The sequence below is a fragment of the Sinohyriopsis cumingii genome, chromosome 10 (assembly GCF_028554795.1).
Source record: "Sinohyriopsis cumingii isolate HCF-2022 chromosome 10, ASM2855479v2, whole genome shotgun sequence".
Classification (NCBI taxonomy): Eukaryota; Metazoa; Mollusca; class Bivalvia; order Unionida; family Unionidae; genus Sinohyriopsis; species Sinohyriopsis cumingii.
Window position 1 is genome coordinate 110284211 of NC_142970.1, and position 26081 is coordinate 110310291.

The following is a 26081-nucleotide window of genomic DNA, read 5'->3' on the forward strand; positions in this document are numbered from 1 at the left end:
GAAATGAAGAATGAAATGTGTTTATGTAAAACTGTGTAACTTAATGACATTATCTCGTTGAAGACAAACTTTGTCATATCTGTATATACAGTTTTAAACCTAAGAGCTGTCTTTTAATATCATGTCATTATTATGCATTATTTCTAGTCTGGGAGCTAGACACGATGGCAATGCTGATGGCATAGGTGATCAATGTTCTCCAGCCCACGCCAATATAATGGCTGCCTCCATCACATTATATGGTCTTGGAACGACAGAATTCAAGTATAACAAAAACTTGTGGAAGTTTTCTTCCTGTTCCATATCATATTTTCAGAACTATATTAATTCACTAAACAGGTAAACGCTCGTTCTGGTCTTTTTCTCTGTTCTTCTGTCGTACTTTTATATTTGTCTTCTCCTATCTTCACATGTCAGTCTGTCTTTTTCTCTGTATGTTTCTCCTCGTTGCATCACCACTCTGCTTTCGTCCAACCAGATATTGGATAGTTTTGGTGAAGTCAGATATTTTGGTAGGTTCGTTTTGCATGAGCATTTTAGTTGTTGAATGACACTCACTCAAACTAACGAAGAAGAGATACATGCATTATGCCGGTGCACGAATTCCAATACAGGTAGCCACTGCATGAAGCCATATGAGGCAGAAAAAGCTATCCAGTAAGGTGATGAAAGAACCCAAGACTTGGTACTTGGGGTTAGGCCCTCTTTTACTGGATAAAATGAATACTTTAACTTGCAATTCTAGGGAAATCCCCACATTACATTTGAATGCAAATACGCTCATGTATATAATCCATGTTTATGCAATATTCATTAACTATTGTACATGGTTCTTCGGTGCGTTCCTAGCAACATTCTTGGATTTTACCTCTTCTTTCAGTATTTCACATTTAGATAAAAATTTTCCCTATAGATCTTGTTCTACTGTACAATATTTCAAGCTAACCTTTGAATATGTTTACATCATTCTCATGTGATATATGTTCTGATGTCTACTGCCCCATTAATATGAAAATTTATTTTCCGTTGCCTAAGTCAGCAATTCTAGAAGCTGTTGCTTTTAATGAGAATTTTGGTCTTTGCAAGTCGTTGAGTCGTACTGTTGAAGATGAGGTACAGATATGATGTCTTCCCATAATAGCTCAAACTATTAGTCACTCACTCCACGAAGCCAAATAAACCGGATACAACCTAAGAAATTAGGCTGGGGCTCGAACGCGATGCAGGGTAAGGCACTTGATCCGATATTAGATCTCGAAGCAGGCAATAAAGATTTGATGCGTTGACAATGCAGATTTTATATATTGATAGCTCAAAAAAATTTCCTATTTCCACATCTTCTGCTTTTCTAACATTTAATAGTATTGCAGAGAATAGTATATTGGTACTGGGTAGAAAATTTTAGCAACCAGCGTTTTGTCTTTTAAACAAAGAAAGAGAACAAGCCACACATTCGCTATTACATCTTTTAGGTTTAGTTATCTGGCATTGCGTATCCAATAATTGCGACTGGGGCAAGAGCACAAAACCTCACCGACAGGTCGCCAATAATGACCATTTAGTTGTGTATGGGTCTGTGAAAGAGAAACCATAAATGAAAGTTGTGGAAAATATTTCCTTTTTTATTGTAACATGATATCTTTGTTTCATTAGCACATTAAAATAGCATCCCAAATATGCTTCTTGGGTCGAGGCGTTCCCTATCATTAACCAGTTCCTGCTAGTCTTCCGTGATCAAGTAATCCCTGTAATTCTAGTTGTAGTAAGAAAGACCGTTTCAGTTCAATGCAGTTGTTGCTCATTCTAATTTGAAAACTTTTATTTCAGCATAAACTGTCTGACCAGCCTCAGCTCTGGATACAATTCAAGCGCCCTCTATCCCTATGACAAGCAACATGCGGGGCAAGCTTATTTAGCGGATACCCAGTGTCAGTACTCACTGGGTTCGGATTCCCACTTTTGTAGGGTATGTAACTCAACCATATTTTTTCATTAATAGACGCAACTATAATATCAGGCAGATGACATTTGCAACAAATCTGGTTGTCCTTTAATTCTTTGCTGTAAAGCTTTTGTCAGTAAGAAATAAATAAATCTCATATATCTGTTAATGTATTACACAAACGTGGATATGTCTGAAACGATTGATATGGGTAGAAATAAATGTAACGTTTGAGGGCTGGCAAGTCCATCTCATAAATTTGCAGACTAATGATTCTAATCTAGAGTAATTTGATTGCTAATAAGAACAAGAGAAGATTTTGTCAAAAACGAAGAAGTTAAATATTGTTACTAGCAAAAACAACTTTCTGCCCTATACTAGCTGAGGTGGGAAGATCAGTCTGTTACTGTCACGAACTTTGACGTTCTTGCAATCACTGGGTTGCTGTTACAGAAGGGGGTGTCGGTGCAGGTTGGACGAAAATGTAGCTAATTGTTTTATGTAACACGAAGAGAGACACTTCTGTCAAATGCGTAATAAATTCGTGGAGTTTTATTTTCTCACTCTTTGCTTTTTATCATATTTGTTTTGAAAATGTCATCGTCTGTAAATCAGGTTCAGAAAAGTTCTATGCAGGCCACAAAACTAATGAAATTTCAAGCATTCGAAATAATAAGGTAAAACATTACAGGCATAAACAAAAGTGTTACTCTCCAGAAAATATGATAAATTGAAAGGACAACCGACAGAGAAGGAAATATGATTATTGATATATAGCAGTTCTGACAATTACTCACTACATCGTGTCTCTTTCTCCTGCCACGATGCCCATAGATGCTTCTTCGGTTAAGGTGGCTTTTTTAGTCATACTATTAGACAAAAAACACACCACAAGTAAAATTATAGTCTTTCATCTCTAATTTAGAGGAAGAAGCAGTTAGGCAACATATAATTATTTTACTTAATGCTTCAACAGTTATATACACATGATTGCTACATGTATACACACAAGAAGAATTCTACCTCCTAGATCTGACAGACTCCTCTCAATGGCAATCGTTGTTAAGTCACCTACTAATATTTTACTTTGCTTGAACAATTATAGTAAAATAAATATAACACCGTAAAGGTATCACGTGCTAGAGTTTTAATAACATTTGCTTAATCTTTGGTTGCAATGATTTTCCAAAGTTGTCACATTTTTCACTTTCAGTCACCCTAAACATGTTTTTACTACATGACATATTCGTCTTATAATTTTTCTTTCAACCATCTATGTAGACGAAACCATCCCATATTATTCCTTTGAAAGGTATTTATATTGAAATTTACTTCCAGGTTTGAGCAGAAGGTTAAACTTCGCCTTATCAAATATCAAAATTATATTTTCCCTCGAGTATTAAAACAATCAAGTATCACTGATGACATGTAATAATTTTTAAAGTGGTTAATTTTTTATAGTTTATAAACAGACAGACATTGCGAAATTTCTTTCTACAATATTTATCATAATGAGAAAATGTGGCTGTTACATATATGTAAAATTAATAACCAATTCCGTTAGTAAGTATCAGGTTATTTCAGCGGATTTAATGACAGATGAAATGCCAACATTATGAACAGAGTTAGAAAAGGCCATGCCATTTGCAGTCGGGTTTCTAGTTGCACTTCTATACTGGGATTATGCAATAGGGTGATCACAGATTAAAAGCCGAATTAATCTTATTTCATCAGAGCAAACAATATAAAAAAGGGAGATATTACATCATTATTGCTAACATCTTTAACATTTTTATCCACACAACGTATTTTTCCATTACGATTTAAAACAAATATAAATTACAGTCTCATACACCAATTCTGTAATGTGATTCCCAATCTTAGCTAACTTTTTACCCACGCTCACATTCCATTAAGGCGCATCAGTGTAAATACAGATGTAAAATAGGTATATTGATTTTTAAGTCTGATAATTAAGACCACAACAGTAGGTGACAGTTGCCTCATTTTCATGATCGTGTAATTATTATAATATATCGTATATAGCTTCCTTACACGCTGAATATTGATTCGCCTGCTTAGCATCAGAGGGGGTACTTTATCTTAAGAAATAATATGTGTTATAACTAAAGGATTGGCAGCAACCTATTCTTTTCATGCCCGCATCTGCTTCTTTTTCTGAATACTTTAAATGCACATTGAAAAGGCCTCGAAGGTAAAAATCTGCCAGGAGTATTATTTTCTCTCATGGAATAAGCAATAATTAGTTTTTTGCCAGTTATTACTGAGGTTTTACTCTCATGCAGTCGTCGCAGTAACGAGGAACATAAGATTCAATTTTATATTCGTAAATAACAGACATTGTTACGAATACTTAATAATAATGTCAATATTATTATTATTATTATTATTATTATTATTATTATTTTTGCCACATATTTGAGTCTTCTTTTTCTTCTTATTAGGGATTTTATAAAGGAAATTATACGAATATGTGCTCGTTATTTTACTGTGCTATTCCTGGAACCTCATCGTGCACTCGTCTTATTGTCATGGAAAAGACTACCTGTGGAGACGGCAAGGTAGGGTCAATTCATATTTTTGTTTGTCATTGTAAATGCTTATCAGCCTATTTCTTAACTAAGTTCAGTTGATAAGCAATTAAGTAAGTGAGAAATCATGTATGTAAGCTTTTATTTCTTTTTTTACATACGAATGTACCAAAATATGTATATTCTGATACCAGCATAATTTGTAATTAATACTTAATGTATTTCAAAGCGCAATCCATATTTCCTCTGTAAAACATTTTGGCCAATTCTCGATAACCTTTGACTTTATTATCATTATTATACCTATCAACTTAAGGAGAATTAAACCATATTTGAAGCTTCCAAAACTAGCTATTCTATTTGGATGTTATATGCAACAAAAGTGAATTAATTGATGAACTAGGATTAAATCGCCTGGCCTCTATAGAGAGCAGTTGCTACATGGGGATGAGATGATGTCGTAATAATGTGAGAAAAACATCTTTCAGATATGCGATGGCTTCTTATTAAAACAGTCATGTAAAGGAAATATATCGTTGAAGTTAGGACAGAATAATATGGCCGCGTGTGAGGATATGAAAATCGTTCTCTCACTTGAGAACCGTACAACTGCAGACAAGTTTACATTACACATTACTTTGCAGAATCTTGTCGTAGAGAAAGACATATAATGGTACGAAAACGTTGCGAATAATAGTGGCCTTTATGTTTTGTTTGTTATATAGTTCTAAAGTATAATTCTGTTTTGTAGTGGTGTGAGGCAGGGGAATGTGTGACATCGGCTCAGGCTCCCTCCGTTAGCGGTAAGAAATGAGATAGTTCCTCCAGATAACGAGTGATATCTATTGCTAACGTAAGCTAGTTTTCAGGTGCGCTTAATACAAATGTTTTTTCAGTGTATGTGGGTAAATAGTTCATCTGAAATAGAATTATGCTTCTACAGATAATTTCAAATCTTCTTTAATGGTTTCATTTTTCATGTTACTTACATTTATTTATTATGATTCATGATGATCGTAATTACTATAATTAAGGAAACAAAGGTCACAATGATGAAGAAGATTAGTTCTATTTTATTTTCTTGTCCTTCATCTTCTTTTTCATAAACCACATTGACTTGAAAAGGCAAGGAATTAAACCTTGAGCAATATTTCTTTGAGTTACCTCCTATTAATGATAAAGTACATGCTCCGCTTGATAGTTACGTTGATCTGCCACGAACAGATGGCGCTGCTAGTTTTCCAGCTGCGTGGGTTCATTGGATAAATCTTGATGACATATTTTGACAAAACTTAGAGATTCAAATTCAAATGATTATGGAAAAGTGATTTAAGTCTGATGAATTGGACAGTAGGCATAAGAACTGTATATGCTTGCAAATGTGTTTTGATTATAAATAAGAAAACATTTACATCTGATACCGTGGCGTGGCAGAGACGCACATTTTTGTAGTTACTGGAGATTCAATTCGTTAACGATCGAAAAGCTTTCGCAATGAATATAATGTAGCGGTAATACAAAGGTTGTCTGAGAAAAAGTTGCAAATCGAACATTCACTATCCGAGAATAACATTTCAAGCGTCGAACGGAAGCACATGCTTCGTCAATGACTATAAAGTGAGGACGCACTGCAATGTCGTGCGCACACGATATTGAAATCTTTACAAAAACCTGCCAAAGAACGTTGAAGAACAACAACCGGACAGCAACAATCAACCGTGCTCGTCCTCTTCTACCCCAAAGAAAATGATTAGGTGGGTAAGAACCTTGAATCGGGATATGTGAATAAACAATGATACATTCAGCATTCAGTGCTAAGACCACACGTTTTCGTCTCGGTCATGCCTACATAAACAATAACACTCACCCACCAAATATCAACTATGGGATCACTTGTACTGGATTTTGTGCACATAATGGAGAAAGGAGAACTTGACACAACAGAAAACAAAGCACTTGTAAAACATCTTGCATCAGTAATGCGTGTGACAATTTGTATGGATTTGATGTCCGGCGAGAGTATCATTATTCGGTTCTGAGAAATCTTGGAGCAGGATTGATAACGTGCACAGAGGATACAACATTGGAGACCGGGGTTTCGGACAGTCTTGCACCAGATTATGCAACCTATAATGAATATTAAGTGGTTCCCAAACCGAAGCAGAATTTGGACAAGAGATAGGTGTAGCAAGGCAATACAGAATATGTTGTAATGGAGTTAAAAATACGAAATATTTTCAAGCAGTGCAAATATTTCCACACGTGCATGGCAATTAAAAAGACATGGAGGAACTAGAATTATCACTCTTTTTCTGTGTATATATATATATATATATATATATATATATATATATATATATATATATATATATATACAAAAGTGATGGAAAGATATAGATTATAAATTTGACTGTTAAAACGAAAAAGGGAATTAAAACCTGAAATAAATAAAACTGTCAACAGTAGAAGTTGCAGTCAGTTCAAGTTTAGTTGTTCCTTGTTCTGTAGGCAAAGTGTCATTAATCTACACTTATGTGTAAACGACAGTAGTCGATTTCATATATTAGGAACTATAAAATACTTTCTTTTATTGACCTTAAGATGAGCCACCATCATCAAATACTTTCGTTGTGTTCAAACGGCAGACAGTACTATCCAAAACGGACAACAAACCGGAGCAGCTCTGATTAAGTGTAGCTTATTGGCTTTCCTGCGGATCATTTTTTGAGTGATGGAAATTTATATTTACGACCAAAGAGGCAGCTTATATTACTGTAGCGGAAATGCACTCCTTTGGATACACTAGGACAGGTCTTGTATTTGGAGTGATATCCCGCTGAATCTGTCTGAGGACTGGCGCTCCAGAGTGTGACAGATTTCTACCTCACCGGAATACCATCTTATTCATGGGTTCTTGTCGCCGACTGTGTCGCAGAGGATCGCCGACTGGTCTTCCTCTGGGCGCCGACTTGGTCGCAGAGTCGCAAATTGGGTGGTCAACTTGTCGCAGAGTCTCCGACTTGGTCGCAGAGTCGACGACTGATCTTCCTCTGGTCACCGAATTGATCGCAGAGTCAACGTCTGGGTCGCAGACTTGTTGTAGAGTCGCCGACTAGGTCGCATACTTTGTCGCATGACTGTCGATGTGTCGCCGACTGGGTCTTCTTCCGGTCTCCGACTTGGTCGCAGGGCTATCGCAGAGTCGCAAACTGTGTCGCAGAACCGCGTCTTCATCCGATCGAGATCGACAGAGAGAGAGAGAGAGAGAGAGAGAGAGAGAGAGAGAGAGAGAAGACAGTGCGAAATGATGAAAGAAGAGTCATCCTCAGTCATAACGTGTACAATCGCAAGACCTCTGCGTTTCTTGGACGAGCCTTGTAGCCCCTTGCGTTTGGTCCACGAAAGACCTTGTCTCTGCTCTTTTCCGGTTTCTTGGCCTGGCCCTATACTGTCCGACGAAATGCAACCAAAGGTGCTTACTCTGGCAGGTTGGTTATACTTCTATTATTGCAGAGAACGTGTTGACACTATACCGCTTTCTAAAACATCACCATAACAGCCACAGTTGGCCCGTATATGTATGTATGTATGTATGTGTGTATATATATATATATATATATATATATATATATATATATATATATATATATATATATATCTCCAGGCGAAATCACGTGACCCAAAACTAAGACTTTTGATGGCACTACACAACACGCCAAAAATTTAAAATGAGAAGATAAACTTTAATGAAACGAAAATTATATTGCTGTGGCTGTGTAGGCCTATACGTGAGTGATAGTCCCTATTGCAGTTGGTGCAGACATACTGGGAAGTCTGCGTTACTGTGGTTGCTGCCGCGTTCTTCTTTCTCTTACGTTTCTCTGCCTCTAACTGGCCTCTCGTCGCATCAGCGGCTGATATGCCATTTTTTGCCGTCAGTCTCCAGGTGTCTTGGTCCTCAGCCAGCTCTTCCCAGCCATCGGGTGAAAAGTTGCATGCCTTCATGACGATACAAGTCAAGTATTTGTCATTATTGGGTTTTATTGTGCATTGAGGTTGAAAAGTGGAGTTTGATATATTTCTCCTGCTTTGTTAAACCCTGAAAATAAAATAAAAATACATTTACTACAAGAATATATAATATCATTATCAGTGCATTATTGGTCTGCATGTTTACACTAATTCTGTTTATAGTACATTCAATACGAATAAACTACTACACCATATATTTATTAATTACCCATCTAGAGAGAAAGTGGACCAAATAATCTTAAACACAACAGTGTTCAGAGCAAAAGTAGAGAGCAGACAGACAGACAGACAAGCGTATGGACAGAACGATAGGTTCATGAAGGAATATGCAGGTCGATAACCTATTAAAATGTACTGAAATACATCAACATACATGCTAGAGAAATATAGAGAGTACATATAAAATAAACTGTTACATTAACCATATTATAAATCTATTTACCTTATCACATGTGAAAAAGGGCAAGTCACAGTTTTCTTAAGTAAAAGAATCATCAGGCACTTTTCATAATGCAATGCCATGACCAGCACCCTTCTATTAAGCAGAGCATCAACTGTAATCGTGGCTGTCTGGTTTCTTGTCGGAATGGCCTGTGCACACCTGGCAAAGTGACCTGTAATAACCAGTATATTTTGGTAGCCTCCTTTGGACATCTGAAGAGTCGGAAAATCGATGCAAAAGAGTTCGAATGGCTGTGTGGTCACTATGTTGACGAGTGGTGCTCGAACATCCGTTGACGATTTTCTAAGCATGCAACGACTGAACTTTTGGATCCATATTTCCACATCTTTTGCGATGACCGGCCAATATTATCTGTCCCTTAGGATAGAAAGTGTCTTGTCTCGGTCTAAATGATCGCAGTCATCATGTAAGTAGTGCATAGCCTCCTCACGGTGAGACTTAGGAAGTACCAGCTGTAGTTGATCATGATCATCAGCACTTGTCATCCGGTATAGCATACCTCTTCGCAGGCATAAATTGTCAGAGGTCCGAAATAATTCTAACTGGTTTCTTCCAGTCGGCAGGGATTGTCGATTAGGCTTTCCTTTGTCTCGTACATGCTTTACACATTCCCTTATACAGGATCATTGGATTGAGCAACTATCCAATCTCTATCTGCCATTGCGGAAGTTCCACAACCAGAGTCAATGTCGTCAACAAAATCTGCAGACAGACAAAGACTTTCAACAAATGGTTGGGCGCTAGCTAAATTACAGAGAGTGTGTAAGGTCTCTTTGGTAGTATTATTCTTATCCTTGGTACTGCTCTTGTTCTCTACACATGGCAACCGAAATAGACCGTTCGCGTCCGAATTCCGCGATCCGGATCTTTAAATGATGTCAAAGTTGCAAGCAGCTAGAGCAGCTAACCATTGATGCCCAGTGGCATCAAGTTTAGCTGATGTAAGAATATAAGTGAGCGGATTGTTGTCGGTGTACACAGTAATGTCCTGTCCATAAAGGTAATCATTGAATTTCTCAGTGATTTCCCATTTTAATGCTAGGAATTCCAGTCGATGCGCTGAATAAGTTCGCTCACTTTTTGTTAACCCTCTGCTGGCAAAGCTTATTACTGGTTTGATACCATCTTGAATCTGATACAGAACCGTACCAAGGCCGTGTTGACTGCATCTGTGTGCAACTCGAAAGGTTGTCCAATGTGAACGTAGCCTAGAATAGGTGGTGAAGTAATAGCATCCTTCATCTGTTGAAAGGTCTTCTCCTGTTCCGGTCCCCACTTCCATGGTATGTGTTAAATTGTCTTCTGACGTTTACCCACTTCATTCCGAGTGCTTGGCATTAATTCTGATAATGGTCTAGCTATCTTTGAGAAGTTCTTCACAAACTTGGGGTAATAGCCAACAAATCCAAGGAATTGTCTCACTTCCTCATGGCTGTGTGGAGCTGGCCAGTTTATGATCTTGTCAATCTTGGCTGGATCTGCCTCAAAACCTGCCTCTGATACAACATGGCCGACATATATGACCCTTTCCTTGAAGAATTGTCACTTCACCTTTTCCAGATTTGTCAAATGTTTTTCATAGGTTTTACCGAAAATGGTGATATAATCGAGATAATCACACAGATGGTCAGATGCATATCTCCGAGGCACTCTTCCATCAATCTCTGATATGTAGCTGATGCATTGCAAAGCCTCATGGGTAGTCTCTCAAACTCGTAGAAACCTAGTGGACCCACTGTAAAGGCTGTCCTCTTCTTGGGAGCAGGATATTACCCCCCTGCAACTACCCCCCTGCCATTACCCCCCATCATTTACCCCCCCCCCGCATATTGCCCCCTGCCATTAGCATCATTTAGACATACAGATACAAAATCGAACTAAAGCAAATACGACGAATTTAATTAAAGTGTACACAAACACAATCTGATAATCCGTGCTCAATCTATACTATTGTTTTGTCTTCAGCTCACTGAATAAAATTCGAGCAGAAATGGTTTCTAATTAAGTGTACACAAACACAATTTGATTAGAGTATTGGCTTCACAACAATAAAAATGATTTTAGCAGTTTAATCTGTGGTCCATCTATACAATTGTGTTGGCTTCACCTCACTGAATATACTTCGAGCAGAAATGGTTTCTAATTAAGTGTACACAAATACAATCTGATAAGGGTATTGGCTTCACCTCATTGAATATACTTCAAGCAAAAAATATTTCTATACGCATGCTCCAGAAAAACTATATATATATACGTTCTTAAAAATATATATCAACAGAAATATTTTTGCCATGGATAAAGTTCAGAGTATACGTGGAAAGCAAAAAATTATGCACAATGGATATGTCTATGTAAAGCAGAAAGATTTAGCGGCAGGTGTAATCAGTTACGAATGTGAAAAACAACGAGGAAATTTATTAGGGGTATCTGAATGTAAAGCAAGGATCAAAGTGATAAATGATGTTGTAGTAGGATCTCTGCATGAACATACACATGCACCAGATTCAGCACGATGTGAAGTTCTTCAAGTTAGACAAAACATTACAAAAAGAGCAGTGGAAACAGAAGAAACACCTCAACAGATTCTTGGCCGGGAAATGCAGAATCTAAGTGAAGGAGCATCAGTACAAATGGTTCCTATACAACATCTTCGTCGTCAGGTCCGACGAAAGCGACAAGTTATTCATGCTCCACAGCCTCTTCCAACTGATCGAGCAACCATTGAACTGCCTGAGGTATACAAGAAACTTCCAAATGGTGAGAATTTCTTGTTATTTGATAGCGGCGTAGGAGATATAAACATAATTTTAATCTTTGGGACTGATAAAACGTCATCATTATTAGCACAGTCTCCCAATTGGTTCATGGATGGAACTTTTGCTATTGTGCCTGAGCTTTTCTTTCAATTATATACCGTGCATGCACTCATCGGTGGTGATGTCATTTCTTGCCTCTACTGCTTGCTCCCAAATAAAACTATGGAAACTTATCAACGTCTTTTCATGGAGATAAAGGCACTAGTTCTAAATGCTCAGCCTGCAACAGTTATGATGGATTATGAAAAAGCAGCCATAAATTCTGTTGCAGAAAGCTACGCAGGGATAGATGTACAAGGATGTTTTTATCATTTTTCTCAGAGCATATACCGAAAAGTACAAGCTCTTGGATTTCAGGAAAGATATCAAGATGATTCAGAATTTGCAATGTCCGTTAGAATGGTAGTTGCTTTGGCTTTTGTGCCGCTTTCTTACACTGTGCAGGTTTTCGAAGAACTTCAAGAACTTACAGAAGATGACGACATGAATCAAATGATAGATTATTTTGAAGATAACTACATTGGCAGAAGAAGACGTCGAAGCCGAGCTAATCCTGTCTTTGTTCCTCAAGTTTGGAGTGTACACAGCCGTGTTCAAAATGAATTACCTCGCACTAACAACAGCGTTGAAGGTTGGCATCGAAAAATGCAAGCTGCCGTTGCTGCTGACCATCGAAACATTTGGCGCTTTTTGACAATCCTTCAAAGAGAGCAATCATTCCTGAACGTGATAATTTCTCAGCAACTTGGAGGACATCCAGCGGAACCAACTCGAAAGAAATATCGTGACTGCAATGCTCGGATTTATGAACATTGTTAACGACTTTGCTAATAGAGAGCACTTAGAATACTTGCGAGGGATTGCACATAACAGTCAGCTGTAATCTTATAAATATAACATATTTTATGGTAATATAACATTATGGTATGATGATTTTACTATTGAATATTCCATGACAAGTATATGTTTTCAAGGCTGAGATTCATTTACTAAAATAAAAATTTAAAATAAATTCTTTTGAAATTTATTTTAATTTATTGTTTACTCTTGGGATATAACAATTATATAGAGGGGGGTAATGGCGGGGGGGGGGGGTAATATACGGGGGGGGGGTAATTGATGGGGGGTAATGGCAGGGGGGTAGTTGCAGGGGGGTAATATACCGGGGGGTAATTTCCTAGACCCCTCTTCTTATGAGATTCATCTAATTCAATTTGATAATATCCCGGCTTCATATCCAGCACTGTAAAATATTTAGATCCAGACAAACAGCCCAATATATCTTCAATCCTGGGCAAGGCATAGGAATCCTTGATTGTTATCTTATTCAACTGCCGAAAATCAACGCACAGGCGAAGTTTTCTATCCTTCTTCCTGACTAAAACAGCATTGCTGGCCCAATGACTATGTAATTTACGAATCTCACAACTAGCAGGTAACTGTACATGGAAAGGGGTATCCGACGGTATCTTTGTTTAAAAGGTGTTTCGTCGATCAGATTGATGCGATGCTTTACAGCTACCGTAAATTCCAAACCTGGTTTACTTTTGGAAAAGATGTCTTCGACTTTCTTTATAAGATCTATTCCTTTTTATAGATCATCTTTGGACAGTTTATTCGAGTTGATGTCCATCTGACTGAGAAGGTCATCTACTCGATGCCTTTCAACCATATCTGCTGGGACATCAGTCACAGACACCGGTTGAAAGTCACACAAAATATCAGTACATTCAATACGAATAACCTACTCCAACATATATTTATTAATTATCCATCTAGAGAGATAGTGTACCGAACAAACCTAAACACAACAATCAGTGTTTAGAGCAAAAGTAGAGAGCAGACAGACAGACAGACATACAAGCGTATGGACAGAACGATAGGCTATAAAAGAATATGCAGGTTGATAACCTATTAAAATGTACTAAAATACACCAACATTCATTCTAGAGAAATATACAGAGTTCATATACAATAAACTGTTACATTAAACATATTATAAATCTATTTACCTTATCATATGTGACAAATTCAAGTCACATTTTTCTTGAAGCAAAAGAATCATCAGGCACTTTTCTTAATGCAATGTCATTACCAGCACCCTTCAGAAGTTCCAATGGAATGATCACCACTAATATGCTGTTCATATTATGTTGTTTATACGGACAAGTAGCAAAATAACCAATCTGAAAGTTACTTACCACTTGTCATACAATAGAGCAACCCAGCATAAACAGTAATCAGGGTAGCTTCATTGCTCAGTGAACAAAACTGGAACAGGTAATCCTGGTTCAAGGTTGCATAAATGGCTAAATATGTGCAAAATGAGAATAACACAATAATTGTAACTGATGACTTTATTTCACTCATTAATAAGCATTAATTGCATAAAATAATGAAATACATACCTCTGCCTACTTAAAACATGAATATATAAAATTATAAAATATACGCTCCTGCTACATTTTTTCAAGCCATCATGAATCATGTTTACTATTCAGGATTAGAAAAGTTCAACATAGTATTCATCAAACTTCTTCGGTAGTTTCCTATGTCTCCTGGGTCGCTCATCAGCAGCTGTTCTCAACACTCCATTGTTGCCGTCGTTTACTGGGAGAATGTCCGTCATTGTGTGGATGGGGTAAGGAGCAACATAGCTGGTATCATCGAGGTCGTTGTTCCCTTGATTTTTATCAATAGATTCCGAAGTCTCCGAGTCCAATTCCCTCGCTTCCTCACCGACTTCATTACGTCCATGATACCTTTTCAAGCGATCCACGTGCACTACGAGAGCTTTCCCATATCTACCGCATTTAACTCTGTAACTGAGTTCACTCAACCTGTCAATGACTTCGTAGGGTCCATACCACCATGTCTGTAATTTCGGCGAAATTCTCCTTTATCGTTTCGGCGAAAACAACCAAACAAGATCGCCTGCCTGAAATCTCTCCCATCTGGTCCTGCTATAATAATAGGGCTTCTGTCGCTGCATGTTGCATTGCACGTTTTATCTGGCGAATTGCTGTAACGCTGATCAGGTGGTTTTCCGAACACAAAGTCTAGCGGTAAAAAAGCTTCCCTTCCCATCATCATGAAATTGGGAGTAAGACCTGAGATTTCATGCACTGAAGAGCGGTATGCCATCGCTAGGCATTGGAGGTGCTCATCCCAGTCTCTTTGTCGTTCTTCGACAAAATCAGATGGCATGCTCTCTAGTGTTCGCTTCATCCTTCCCACCATGTCGTAGCCTTGCGCATGATACAGACTGGTCCTCGTTTGCTCGATTCCAAAGAGTCGACGCATTTCACGAAAGAGTTCACTTTCGAACTGTCGGCCTTGATCCGTGTGAATCTGTCTCGGCACACAAAACCTGTGATGACTTACTCTACTATCAGTTTTGCGAAAACTGTAATTTCCTGATCAGGTATTGGGAATATCTCAGTCCATTTCGTAAAGTAGTCGATGATCACGAAAACGTAAACGTTACAATTTTTGGTCTTCGGAAGTTGCCCTAAGATGTCGACAGCTATTCGTTCCTTCGGAACCCCTGACACAATCAACTGCACTGGAGCTCGCCTTTTCTGTCCTGGTGACTTTCACTTCGCACAGGCCTCACATCTGTGGCACCAGATTTGCACATTTTGAAGTCCGACCGAGTAATACCATTTGTTGATCTTTCTAGAGCTTTTCTGATGACAAAGTGTCCTCCATTTCGCGAATCGTGCGACATCCATAGAACCTCATTTCTCTTTTCTCGTGGAACAATAGCTTGACTGAATTTCTCCACCATCGTGCGACTCCCATTTGCGACAGAGTATAACGTTCTTTATCTCTAGCTGGTCCCACTGACTCCAGAGACTTTTCACCAATACGCCATTACGCCATATTTGGCAACGTCTTCCCACGGTAGTCGTTGCTTGCTTTCAACCTAGCTCATTACAATTGCGACATCCTGGTCGGAATGTTGAGCCTCTGCGATTTCGTTGCTACGACAAGACGCCTGTATCACAGCTACTGGCATATCTGTTGTAACACTCCGTTCCATGTATGTCGTTGGATCATTGTTGCTTACTTTCTTTTCTTTACTTTCGGTTTGTGTCTCTACTTGAAAACCGCATTGCCTACATGGGCCTCTGGAAGAGGCGTCAGTGTTACGATGCAATCTTCCTGCTCGATATTGAATCTCAAACTGATACTGCGACAGGACTTCGATCCGTCTTGCGAGTTGCCCTTCCGGATTCTTGAAATGCAGTAACTACTTAGGGAGCCGTGGTCTGTTCTAATCAAGAACCTTCTTCCATAGCGTCTGTGTCAAGAATAGAATGCTTTTCAGGGTTTGGTCATGCTGATACATAGCCCGTCGTCAATCGCCTTTTCAACTCGTCGAACAAAAACAGATAATTCTCAGTCCAGACAAAAGGTCTCCCTTTCCCTGTCAGCCGGTGTATGCTAGCTGAGGTATCGGCAAATCACTTTATGAATCGTCGGTAGTATGAGCATAGTCCTAGGAAGCTGCGAAGTTCTGTCTGCGAAGTTGGGTTTCTCCAGTCGTCGACGGCAGACAATTTCTCTGGATCTGCACGTATCCCCTCTTTTGACAAAATATGTGATAAGTACTTGACTTGTTTTGCAAACAAACGACATTTCTTGGCTTGAGATTCAGACCAGCTTTCAGCAATCTGGCAAAGACCTGTCGCAGTCGATCCAATTCTTCCTCAAATTTGCTTCCAAATATTATTAAATCGTCGATGTACACCAGAGATGTGTGCCACAGCAGTCCCGCTAAAACTGTCTCAATCTGTCTTTCGAAAGTCCCGGGTGCATTACAGAGCCCGAACGGTATAACATTGAACTCGTATAAATTTTGCCTAGTCGCAAATGCCGTCTTCGACCGATCTTCTGGCTCCATTTCTACCTACCAATATCGACGAAAGACCTTGTCCCTGCTCTCTTCCGATTCCCTGGCCTGGCCCTCTACTATTCGACGAAATGCAACCAAATGTGCTTGCTCTGGCAGGGTGGTTATACTGCTACACTTGCAGGGGATGTCTTCACACTGTACCGCTTCCTAACACACCACAATAGCAGCCATAGTTGGCCCATATATATACCCAGGCGGAATCACATGACCCAAAACTAAGACGTTAGATGGCACTACAGAACCAGCCAAGAATTTAAAAGTAGAACATAAACTTTACTGAAACGAAAATTACATTGATGAAACAAAATTTAAAGCCTTTGGGTTCTCTTCGTTACATTACGATTGACATATTGTGAATTAGTAATGGATAAAGGGAAAGGCGCAATAATACACACAGTTAGACTTGCGAAGGTCAGCACTAAACATTTAAGGACTACTTTATACACCTTACATGCTCCTGAAAGGGATATTATAGCCATGTTGATAGCTTGCGTAAATTGCATACAAGTTTATAAAGATAAGGTCAGACATTTTTAATTCTCTTCATTGGAAGAGGATATGAAAAGTTGAAGACATAACTAGATTGAGGGACTTGTTATTTATTGGCAAATGGATGATGCATTTGCAGTTATGACATTAACATAGAAGTAATAGTATATTTGCTAACAGTAATCCTTACGAAACATATGTGCCTCTAGCATTAATATTGTTACAGTCAGATGATAAGTTTGCAATTTCAACTTTGAATGTTACATACATTGTTTAAAATTTGCATCCTGGCAATAGGGAGTAATATCTACACACGTTTGCATATGCCGCAGATAATCTTAAATCACACTAAAGAACATTGTTATCATTGGTTTGTCTCTATTGATATGTACATCCATTACATAGAATAACACTTTTGTCATGCGTTTGTTTTTTCGATATTTTAGTAGAAACTGTAAACTCTTGCAAATACTAATAAAATGTGGATTGAATCGTAAGACAATAGCACAGGTGTTAGGACTTGAACACAACTGCATATTTATTTAGGCTGTAACAAGATCATATGATATATGACTATTTCAGGATGGTCTGGACATTTGTCTTTGAGAACTTTTCACTATGGCTCTATTCTCTTTCTTATAAAATAAAATGTGTTCATAACATTAAACAACAAATGGACATTACGTCTTGAGAAGTGATTTCAGTCATGCAGCAATTTTTCTTTCGGTCGACCAGTTTTCAAAACTATCTAGTTCAGACAGCTTACATATTATTAAGTCAGTACACAGTGGCAGTGAATACGATTCCTTTGGAATTAGACTCCTAAAGGAAAGGATTAATTATTATGATAATGACGATAATAATGATGACGACAAGTATTAAGATGTCAATTATTTTATTATTGTTATTCAGATTTATGTCCACTGGGAGACCAGCCTGGATTAGTGGCTGTCGGACTTGCATGTACAGAGCTAATTGTACAGCGATCCTATTATTGCTATTATCCATATTACCTTGACACATGCTGCGAGTCCTGTATGCGTGCGTATACTAATATAACAGGTAAATAACCACGTATTTAATGCTTAACCGGCTTTGATAACAAAAATATATTTAATTTGATCAATTTAATCAAATATATAAACTTGTGGTGAATTCATCATTTTAAGAATTTTCCTTTTGGTCAACCGTAATAATAACACGAGTCTTCGCAGAAATATACAAACTGAATTTGAGTAGTTGCATAAACTCTGTCATCTCTTTTACGCTTATTCTAAAATTACAGATGTTGAGAATTTAATTCAGCAAGCATCATATCTTTTCTCTTTTATTTGTACTAAGACAAATATGTGAAAATTTGTGAATATGAGCATACTTCTTGCGCAACGTACTAGACACTATAAGGATGTAAAATAACAGCATCTCCTGAACATTTATAAGTGACTGCCATTATGTGGAAGACATGTCTTTTATACACAGTACATCACAGAAAATTATATAATCAACATCAGACTGTAACACGTCTGAACATCATTAATTTTAGCTCTCCTTATTAGGCGCTGAAAAAAGATATAGCAATGGTCTTTTGCGTCTGTATGTCAATCATTTCGTCTGTCTGTCCGTTCACTCTTCCTTTTTATGACCGACAAAGTGCTTAGCAACCCTCTGACAGAGTTAAATGCCATTTGGTGGGTGATCTGTCTTAAACAAAAAACATGCCTCCTAAGAATGTATTTATTTCGCTTTTCATATAATTTGAGTTCAGAAATGTACGTAGATAATATGTTCAGATAGGTCCGTTCAATGATGTTTCTAATGTAATTGTTTATTGCAAATCAACGTATAGTAAGTAAATGATTTCATTAAATGTTTCGTTCGATATAGGGTGCGAATATGGTGACAAAACAAACTGCAGTGCGTTGAGACGATATGGGTGCTATTCGAACGAGGCTTTATGCTGTGGTACATGTCTCCCACAAAAAGGAACAATTTTAGGTAAATGTAAAAAGCTGTCAGAATTGATATTGGATATAACTGGAGATTGTAGGTGTAAAAAACTCACATATATTTGGCAACGTCACCAAATTTCTTTCTTTTTCTCCACTGATAAATGAAGAGTTCAAGTTTGCGAGCTGAATTCAATTTACATACTCGCAGAGTGTGTAGTTTTTAATTTAATATTGTATCAAATCAAATGCTCCCATTGAAACAGTAAAGGTTGACATGTACAACCAACATTGGTTATGCTTATAAGATTTCCGACAGAATCTTATGAAGACTGGCTTTGAACCGAAGAGGCTTGAGTTGAAAAATGTTAATCGTCTTATACGACTGAACGACACAAATTAAAAACATTTCAATTAAAAGAATAAATTTTGAGATACACTGTTGCCTCAAAAATATATCTTATTGGTACGATAAATATGACGTTACTGAAACATTCTGGCCAAACAAAAGCAAACAAAGAAACAAATCAAACAATACAAACTATTCCAATAACTACAATATACCTCTTAACAGTACTTTCTTCGCAGAGTGATGTTTCGCCAAAAGCTAATGAGTACAGTAACAATAAGGCTTGTTTCGTCAACCGTTTATGATAGTAGTGTATGGTGCACATCAAAAACATTTAACAGATATATACGAGGACTCCTTAAGTTGCTTATTATTCATCTTGGGTTTACAAATATTTAGATGTTTGTCTAAGATAAAAATTTAATTACGTTCGACAATCCGATTAGATTTGCTTTTCTTTTGCAAAGTTAACGTATCATAAATATGGCAGACGAAAGTGTTTAGACAGATCTCGGCTTTGTTACTTAAATTTGGCACGCATATACCCATTATATGATTGCGAAATCATTGCGTCCTAAGATGTACAAATAAAAAGATCGCAAACGTTTATATTTATTAAGAAGGAGACAACGAAAGCAACTTTGATTTACTGACTGTTGGGATAGACCTTAGCTAAACAATTCTTGAGATACAACATCGGTTTCTAATACGATATCTTCTAATTAGTACATCCTCCCCATGTATTTTGAATGATTACTAGTTATTATCACGTGGGTTGTTGCTCTGATAAATTGATTAGTACTGAATAGCAACAAAAAAAGAATCACTCTTACTTGAAGATTTCATGTTGGAACTGGTAAAGTAAAGGTAGAGAAACGGAATGTACGGTAAGGTACATTTCTTTTGCAATGTCACACGTTTTATCATTTAATTTCATTCTTTAAGTGAATATTAATTATTTGTATTCAGAGAAGACTAGATGGAGAGACAGTGCGAAATGTTTAACTATGACGTTTAACAAGGGTTGCAGGCGAAAATGCATATAAAGTAAATAGTTATGCGTTTCATTTTTAGTTAACGGAGTGTTTTTTAAACAGATGACCTTGGCACTTTGTTCAGTATTGTTGTCGATACGACCACAGTTTGGGCTCCCGCCGTTTATCATCATTGTTGTCGGGTCAGCAAATATGTCTTTTGTCATGATTCGCACACAGCATATTACTTAGCTAACATATTTCCATTATTGTTGATTATACTTAAACAAATTGATCATTTGTAAAGAAAATGTTTACTTGGATCGTAGTTTCAGGACCATGATTTTTCCCGCGGAAGCTCTATGGTGTACCTGATTTTTGTAAGGTTGTTTGCTAAAATGTAAGTAAAGAGACCTGACGTGGTTTACGAATGTAGTGGAAATTTCCTTTTGAAATGACGCAGATCGAAGGCATTTTGTTGTTGATTGGAATTATAAAGTAGTCATTGACATTTTGAATTCGATCACTTTTTGGGGATTAGTCTAAATTCATCAGTGTGATACATCAAGACTATTGGCATATCAGCTGATCCAACACTATTGGCAAATCAACTCATTCAACACTTACATTAGTTCAGAAACGTTGTAAACCTTTTGGACTTGTAAACCGGTTGCTTTTTAGTTTTTCAGTTACTTAGATTAAGGCCATAGAGTTGTAACATGTGTGTGTGTATGACGTGTGTATATATATATATATATATATATATATATATATATATATATATATATATATATATATATATATATATATATATATAATGATCATACTTAACAACCTTCTATAAATAAAAGAAAGACTAGACCTGAAAAACAGCAACATATGCAACAAAAGGGATATCAGAGGTATATATATATAGAAATTACATCTTAGCTAACAACAATAAGCATGTATTAAGATCAAAGAAAAGTGAGTTACAAATTTCAGCAAATGACATGGACTTCTTTATTATATAGCATGTTGCCAGCTTTGAATGTTTATGCATTGCACTTCCTTTGTATGCAGGCTGTGAATATGGTGATAAGGCTACTGGCTGTAATGTAGGATATTGTCCTTTCTATGACCCGGACACATTAGCTAAATGTTGTGAGACTTGTTATGTGCCACCATCTTCAACCTCACTAACTGCAGCACCTACTACGTTAGATGCCAATCCAGCTACAATAACAGCATCTCCAACACAAACAAAAACTGCAGCAATAAACATATCAACAGTATCCTCGACTAGAACATCTGCGGTGCCAACCATAACAAATGCAAAGACAACATCCCAAATTGCACAGGAGAACAGAACACACGCTGGGCCAACTATAACAATTGCAGGAACAACCAACACAACTTCACTTATAAATAAAACGTCAACTTTTACCCCAACAGCTACAGTAGAAACGACAACTACAACAACAACCAGAATATCAGGGTCACCCTCAACAACTATCACATCTTACAAAACAACAGCTACAACTGCTAGAGGAATTGTGAGCACAGCAGCAGCAACTAATCATTCGGCAGCAGCTATGACAAGAACTACGTCTGCGAGAATCGTGCTCAACTACATAATAACAGTTCTACTAATAATGCTGTTGATTTCAGAGAGGCACACTAATTAACTCCCAATCATGACTTGTCCCCACAAATGTTAGAGAAAAGCTTAATTCAGATGATATAAACATTCTAGTTTAGAGGGAATAAACAATGTAGTGTACAGCCTCTGTATCCCGCAAACTTTCTTACATATTGTATGATATAACGCTAGATGATAGGTATTATCTTTCATATGTATATGCCTTGCAATAAAATATATGTGAATAAAACGTATATCCTCCAATGATTCAATATATATATATATATATATATATATATATATATATATATATATATATATAACGAATTTTAGCAAGAGCCAGTCATTTTACACAAATATCTTATGACAAGTTGGGGAAAATAGTTATATGAACATTTATTCGTAGATAATCGTACATCATCATGAGGTAGATCCAGAAAATATCATTAAGTATCATTTTGCTTCTTTTATGTTTTTTTTTTTTGTTGGGGGGGGGGCTGATAAAGAGGTAGACGAGGGTTATGTGAGACGGAACTGGGAGTCTAGAAAGCGAAACTTCCTGAAGCTCCTGTATTATGTGCGTTTCCAGGGAATAAATAAAACAATTATAACCCTCTCACAATAAAAAAAAATTGTGCTCTCGGAAACGTTACGCTTCTTTCGCGTTCATGTGGTTTTATGAGAGCTTCTCTCTGCGGCTCCGATTTCCTCTTCCCGCTCCGCGCTTGTCGTCCATTTCAAAACATAGTTCACTTAAAGTGTTCCACACTTCATTGCGAAAGAATGTGTGATATTAATTCTTACTGAATAACCCAAAGAACACTTTCATATAACTGTCCCTTCATTTCGTTTTTTTTAATGATAATATCAAACAGGCCAGACAGTCAAGCAGAATAATGACTTGCGACTGAATACAATGAATCATTAATGAAGCTGTCCGTCATAGAATAGGCTCGGTACTTAACACTTTCATATTTTAAAATAAGACCTCCTCCAACGTCCTTCTTATCAAATCGGATTAAAGACTATACGTTAATAAAGTCTGGAATGACTTACCCTAAGGGTCTGCTTAATCACTCAAGAGATGTAAGCTCTGCTGTGTACTCGATATAATGTCCCACCATTTGATGTTAGGATAATAATTGTGGACAAATGCAACAGACAAATGCTGGTAAAAGAATTAATAGTTCTGTTTGAAATACACCGTACTTGACCACTCAACTTTAACGTTTGAAACTGATAGCAACTGGTGCCTATATACCCTGCATTTTTAAAGTTTCTCTACGTAATTCCGAAGACGATTCCAGTTTTGTAATCACAAGAAATCCCACCAAACGTTATTAAACGTTCTGAAATATCAAAAATCCATCCTAGTGACGATGATTATGCACAGTCAGTAATAGTACCTTTTTTCTGGCCAGTCATGAATTGTCACATCATATATTTCTGTCACCTCATTGAGTTCTAAACAACTTTACAACATTATTATTTGTATTGTGAACTTGTTAGGTCAATATTTTACATAGGTTTTACTCTTGGTCAGTACTCTAAATAGTTAATTCTCTTGGTCAATACCTTAAACAGTTATTTCTTTCTGTCAATACTTTACATAATTATCTCTTGTTCAATGCTTTACATAGTAGTTATTGCTCTTGGACAGTACCTTACGTAGTTATTGCTCTTTGTCAATATTTTACATAGTTATTGCTCTTGGACAGTACCTTACATAGTTATTGCTCCTTGTCAATATTTTACATAGTTATTGCTCTTGGACAGTACCTTACATAGTTATTGCTCTTTGTCAATACTTTACATAGTTATTGGTCTAGGTCAATATTGTACGTAGTGGTTGTCTATGTCAATACGTTATACAGTTATTGGCCTAGTTTACAAGGGTGCAGTTGATCTTCAGTGACTGAATTCTTGCGAAAACCCTGCGAAATGTAATTAGCTTTGCGTAATGTTCACATTATTTGATGCAAAACAATCTCCATCATCGTTTCGAACCATATTTGCAATGGTGCATCACACGCAACTAGCACTGTAATGCGTTTATCTTTGATTCTGCATGGTTAGTCAGTTTCAAGCAATATATGTTTCCTTTATTTGCATCCAAACAAATATGGCATAATGCCAATGTAAATAATTTTAGCTTGATGTTCATGTAGTGAAAGTGTTCTTGAACATTATTGAACAGAACTTATTGTTCCTTTGTTATCACTATTTTCGTCCCTGAACAAATATTTTAGTTATACTCTTGATTATAATTGCATGAAAGGATTACGACAGTTGTGGCAAAACCGATGCTGAGTTTCAAGATTCATGTAGGTCTGTATTTTTGAGTGGTCTACTCAGTATTTAAGTGCCAAGTGACATTTCATTCAAACTAAAGGTTTGGGCAAATATCCTCTATATAAAATTACTTGATAATGTCCTTAAATTCTCCGCAAATGTGTTAAGAGCTTTATTACCAAATGTGGACAAGTTCAGGCGTTCTAGATCAAAAGGTAGGAGACTTTTAAAATCATAATTTAATAACTTAAGCACGTTTGCTACAAATATTCCATGTCGATTCTCGATAAAACGTTAGTCAACCCATTTTGATATACAACTTCATTCCTATTTAAGAAACAAAAACAATCCAAAACAAAACGAAGACTTAGAGCGCACGATTGAACGTGTTCTTCGGGTCAGACTTGTTTTAGCCTGAAACACATCGCTTGTCTTTTATTTAACCCTGTTTGTTTATGTCGCTATATCAACAAAATTGTGCTTGAATGCAATATTTAGTATATGAACACGTCGCAGCTTGTTGTTGTTTGCACGTGGGTTGTTTTTCTTCATAGTATAAAAAGCCTGAATAGTAAAAGGTGAATTTATATAGTCAGAATATGCCACATATATAAAGTAGAAGTAGTTAGAATCATTCCATTGAACGTATAGATAACCTTCCCTCAATTACCCCAAACGCCCAACGGAAGCATTGTCTCGTCCTGATGTCATTTATAAGAACATTGACATACTTGAAGAAAAAAATCCTTACAATTATTTCTGAATGAAACTTTGCAGTAGCCATTGCTGCTTGTCTGGTAAAACGTGCTCCTCTAGCAAATCAATAAATTAGTGTCAACCAAGGAGCAGCTATCTCTACGTTACCGCATTGCGAATGTACGTGAGATAATATTTCACGGGGTCTATATATCAAATGATATTGTTTTTCCATTATAACCCGATATAATTATATAGCATGCAAACTATCGCGATAATAATTTTAATAAATAAATAAATAAATAAATAAATAAATAAATAAGCGCATAAAGAAATACTTGCTAATAATTATTAATAATAATAAGAGGTTTGGCAGTAGAGGGTTTAATTATCTATGGGAACTAATGTTTTTTTTTTTATAAATCACAATAGTTACATTTGTTAATTAAATATTTTTTATTTCCGTTTTTTTTGTGATAGATAAATGGTTTTCACACTATCTCTGCGTTATAATTTTTTCCGCTTTTAGTTTCACTCTCGATATAAGATTTTCCTATTCACTTCTCATTTATTCAATTATGAAACAATGGGTACGCGAACAAAGACATCTTTTAATTAATTACTTAATAAACTGATTATTTCATTAATTTATAAGTTCTTATCTTCCTACCTGTTAATCTATGTGTTTGTCTGCATTTACACCAAAAACGTTTCATTTATCTCTCTTTGTCTCTCTCAACTATTTGCTTCAAACAGAGACACAAATGAACACTGAAAAGAAAATCAGATTCGAAATATACATCTCAATCTATATTTTCATGAAGTAGACAAATTTCATTTCAGCCAATATCTCTTTAATAAATTAATATTCTAGGATATTCATAACATTAAAGGGGATAGATATGTTACTTAACAAGAAACTGGCTGTGCGAGACACTCAAGTTTGTAAATTTAAGGACGAGCTGGTCTGCCGGAACAATTAAAGCAC

The 26081-nt window shown here is 36.7% G+C and overlaps 1 protein-coding gene across 1 annotated transcript in view; it reads left to right on the forward strand.

The window, feature by feature from the left end:
- LOC149791015 (uncharacterized) overlaps positions 1-25592 on the forward strand; it is an 85851-nt gene extending 60259 nt beyond the window's left edge. The window contains exons 11-17 of the mRNA XM_089972889.1: positions 148-339; positions 1828-1966; positions 4408-4524; positions 5246-5297; positions 18128-18277; positions 19100-19210; positions 21547-25592. Coding sequence (XP_089829015.1) covers positions 148-339; positions 1828-1966; positions 4408-4524; positions 5246-5297; positions 18128-18277; positions 19100-19210; positions 21547-22151 — 1366 coding nt within the window. The 3' untranslated portion in view covers positions 22152-25592. The remainder of the gene's footprint in view (positions 1-147; positions 340-1827; positions 1967-4407; positions 4525-5245; positions 5298-18127; positions 18278-19099; positions 19211-21546) is intronic.
- Positions 25593-26081: the final 489 nt, after the last annotated feature.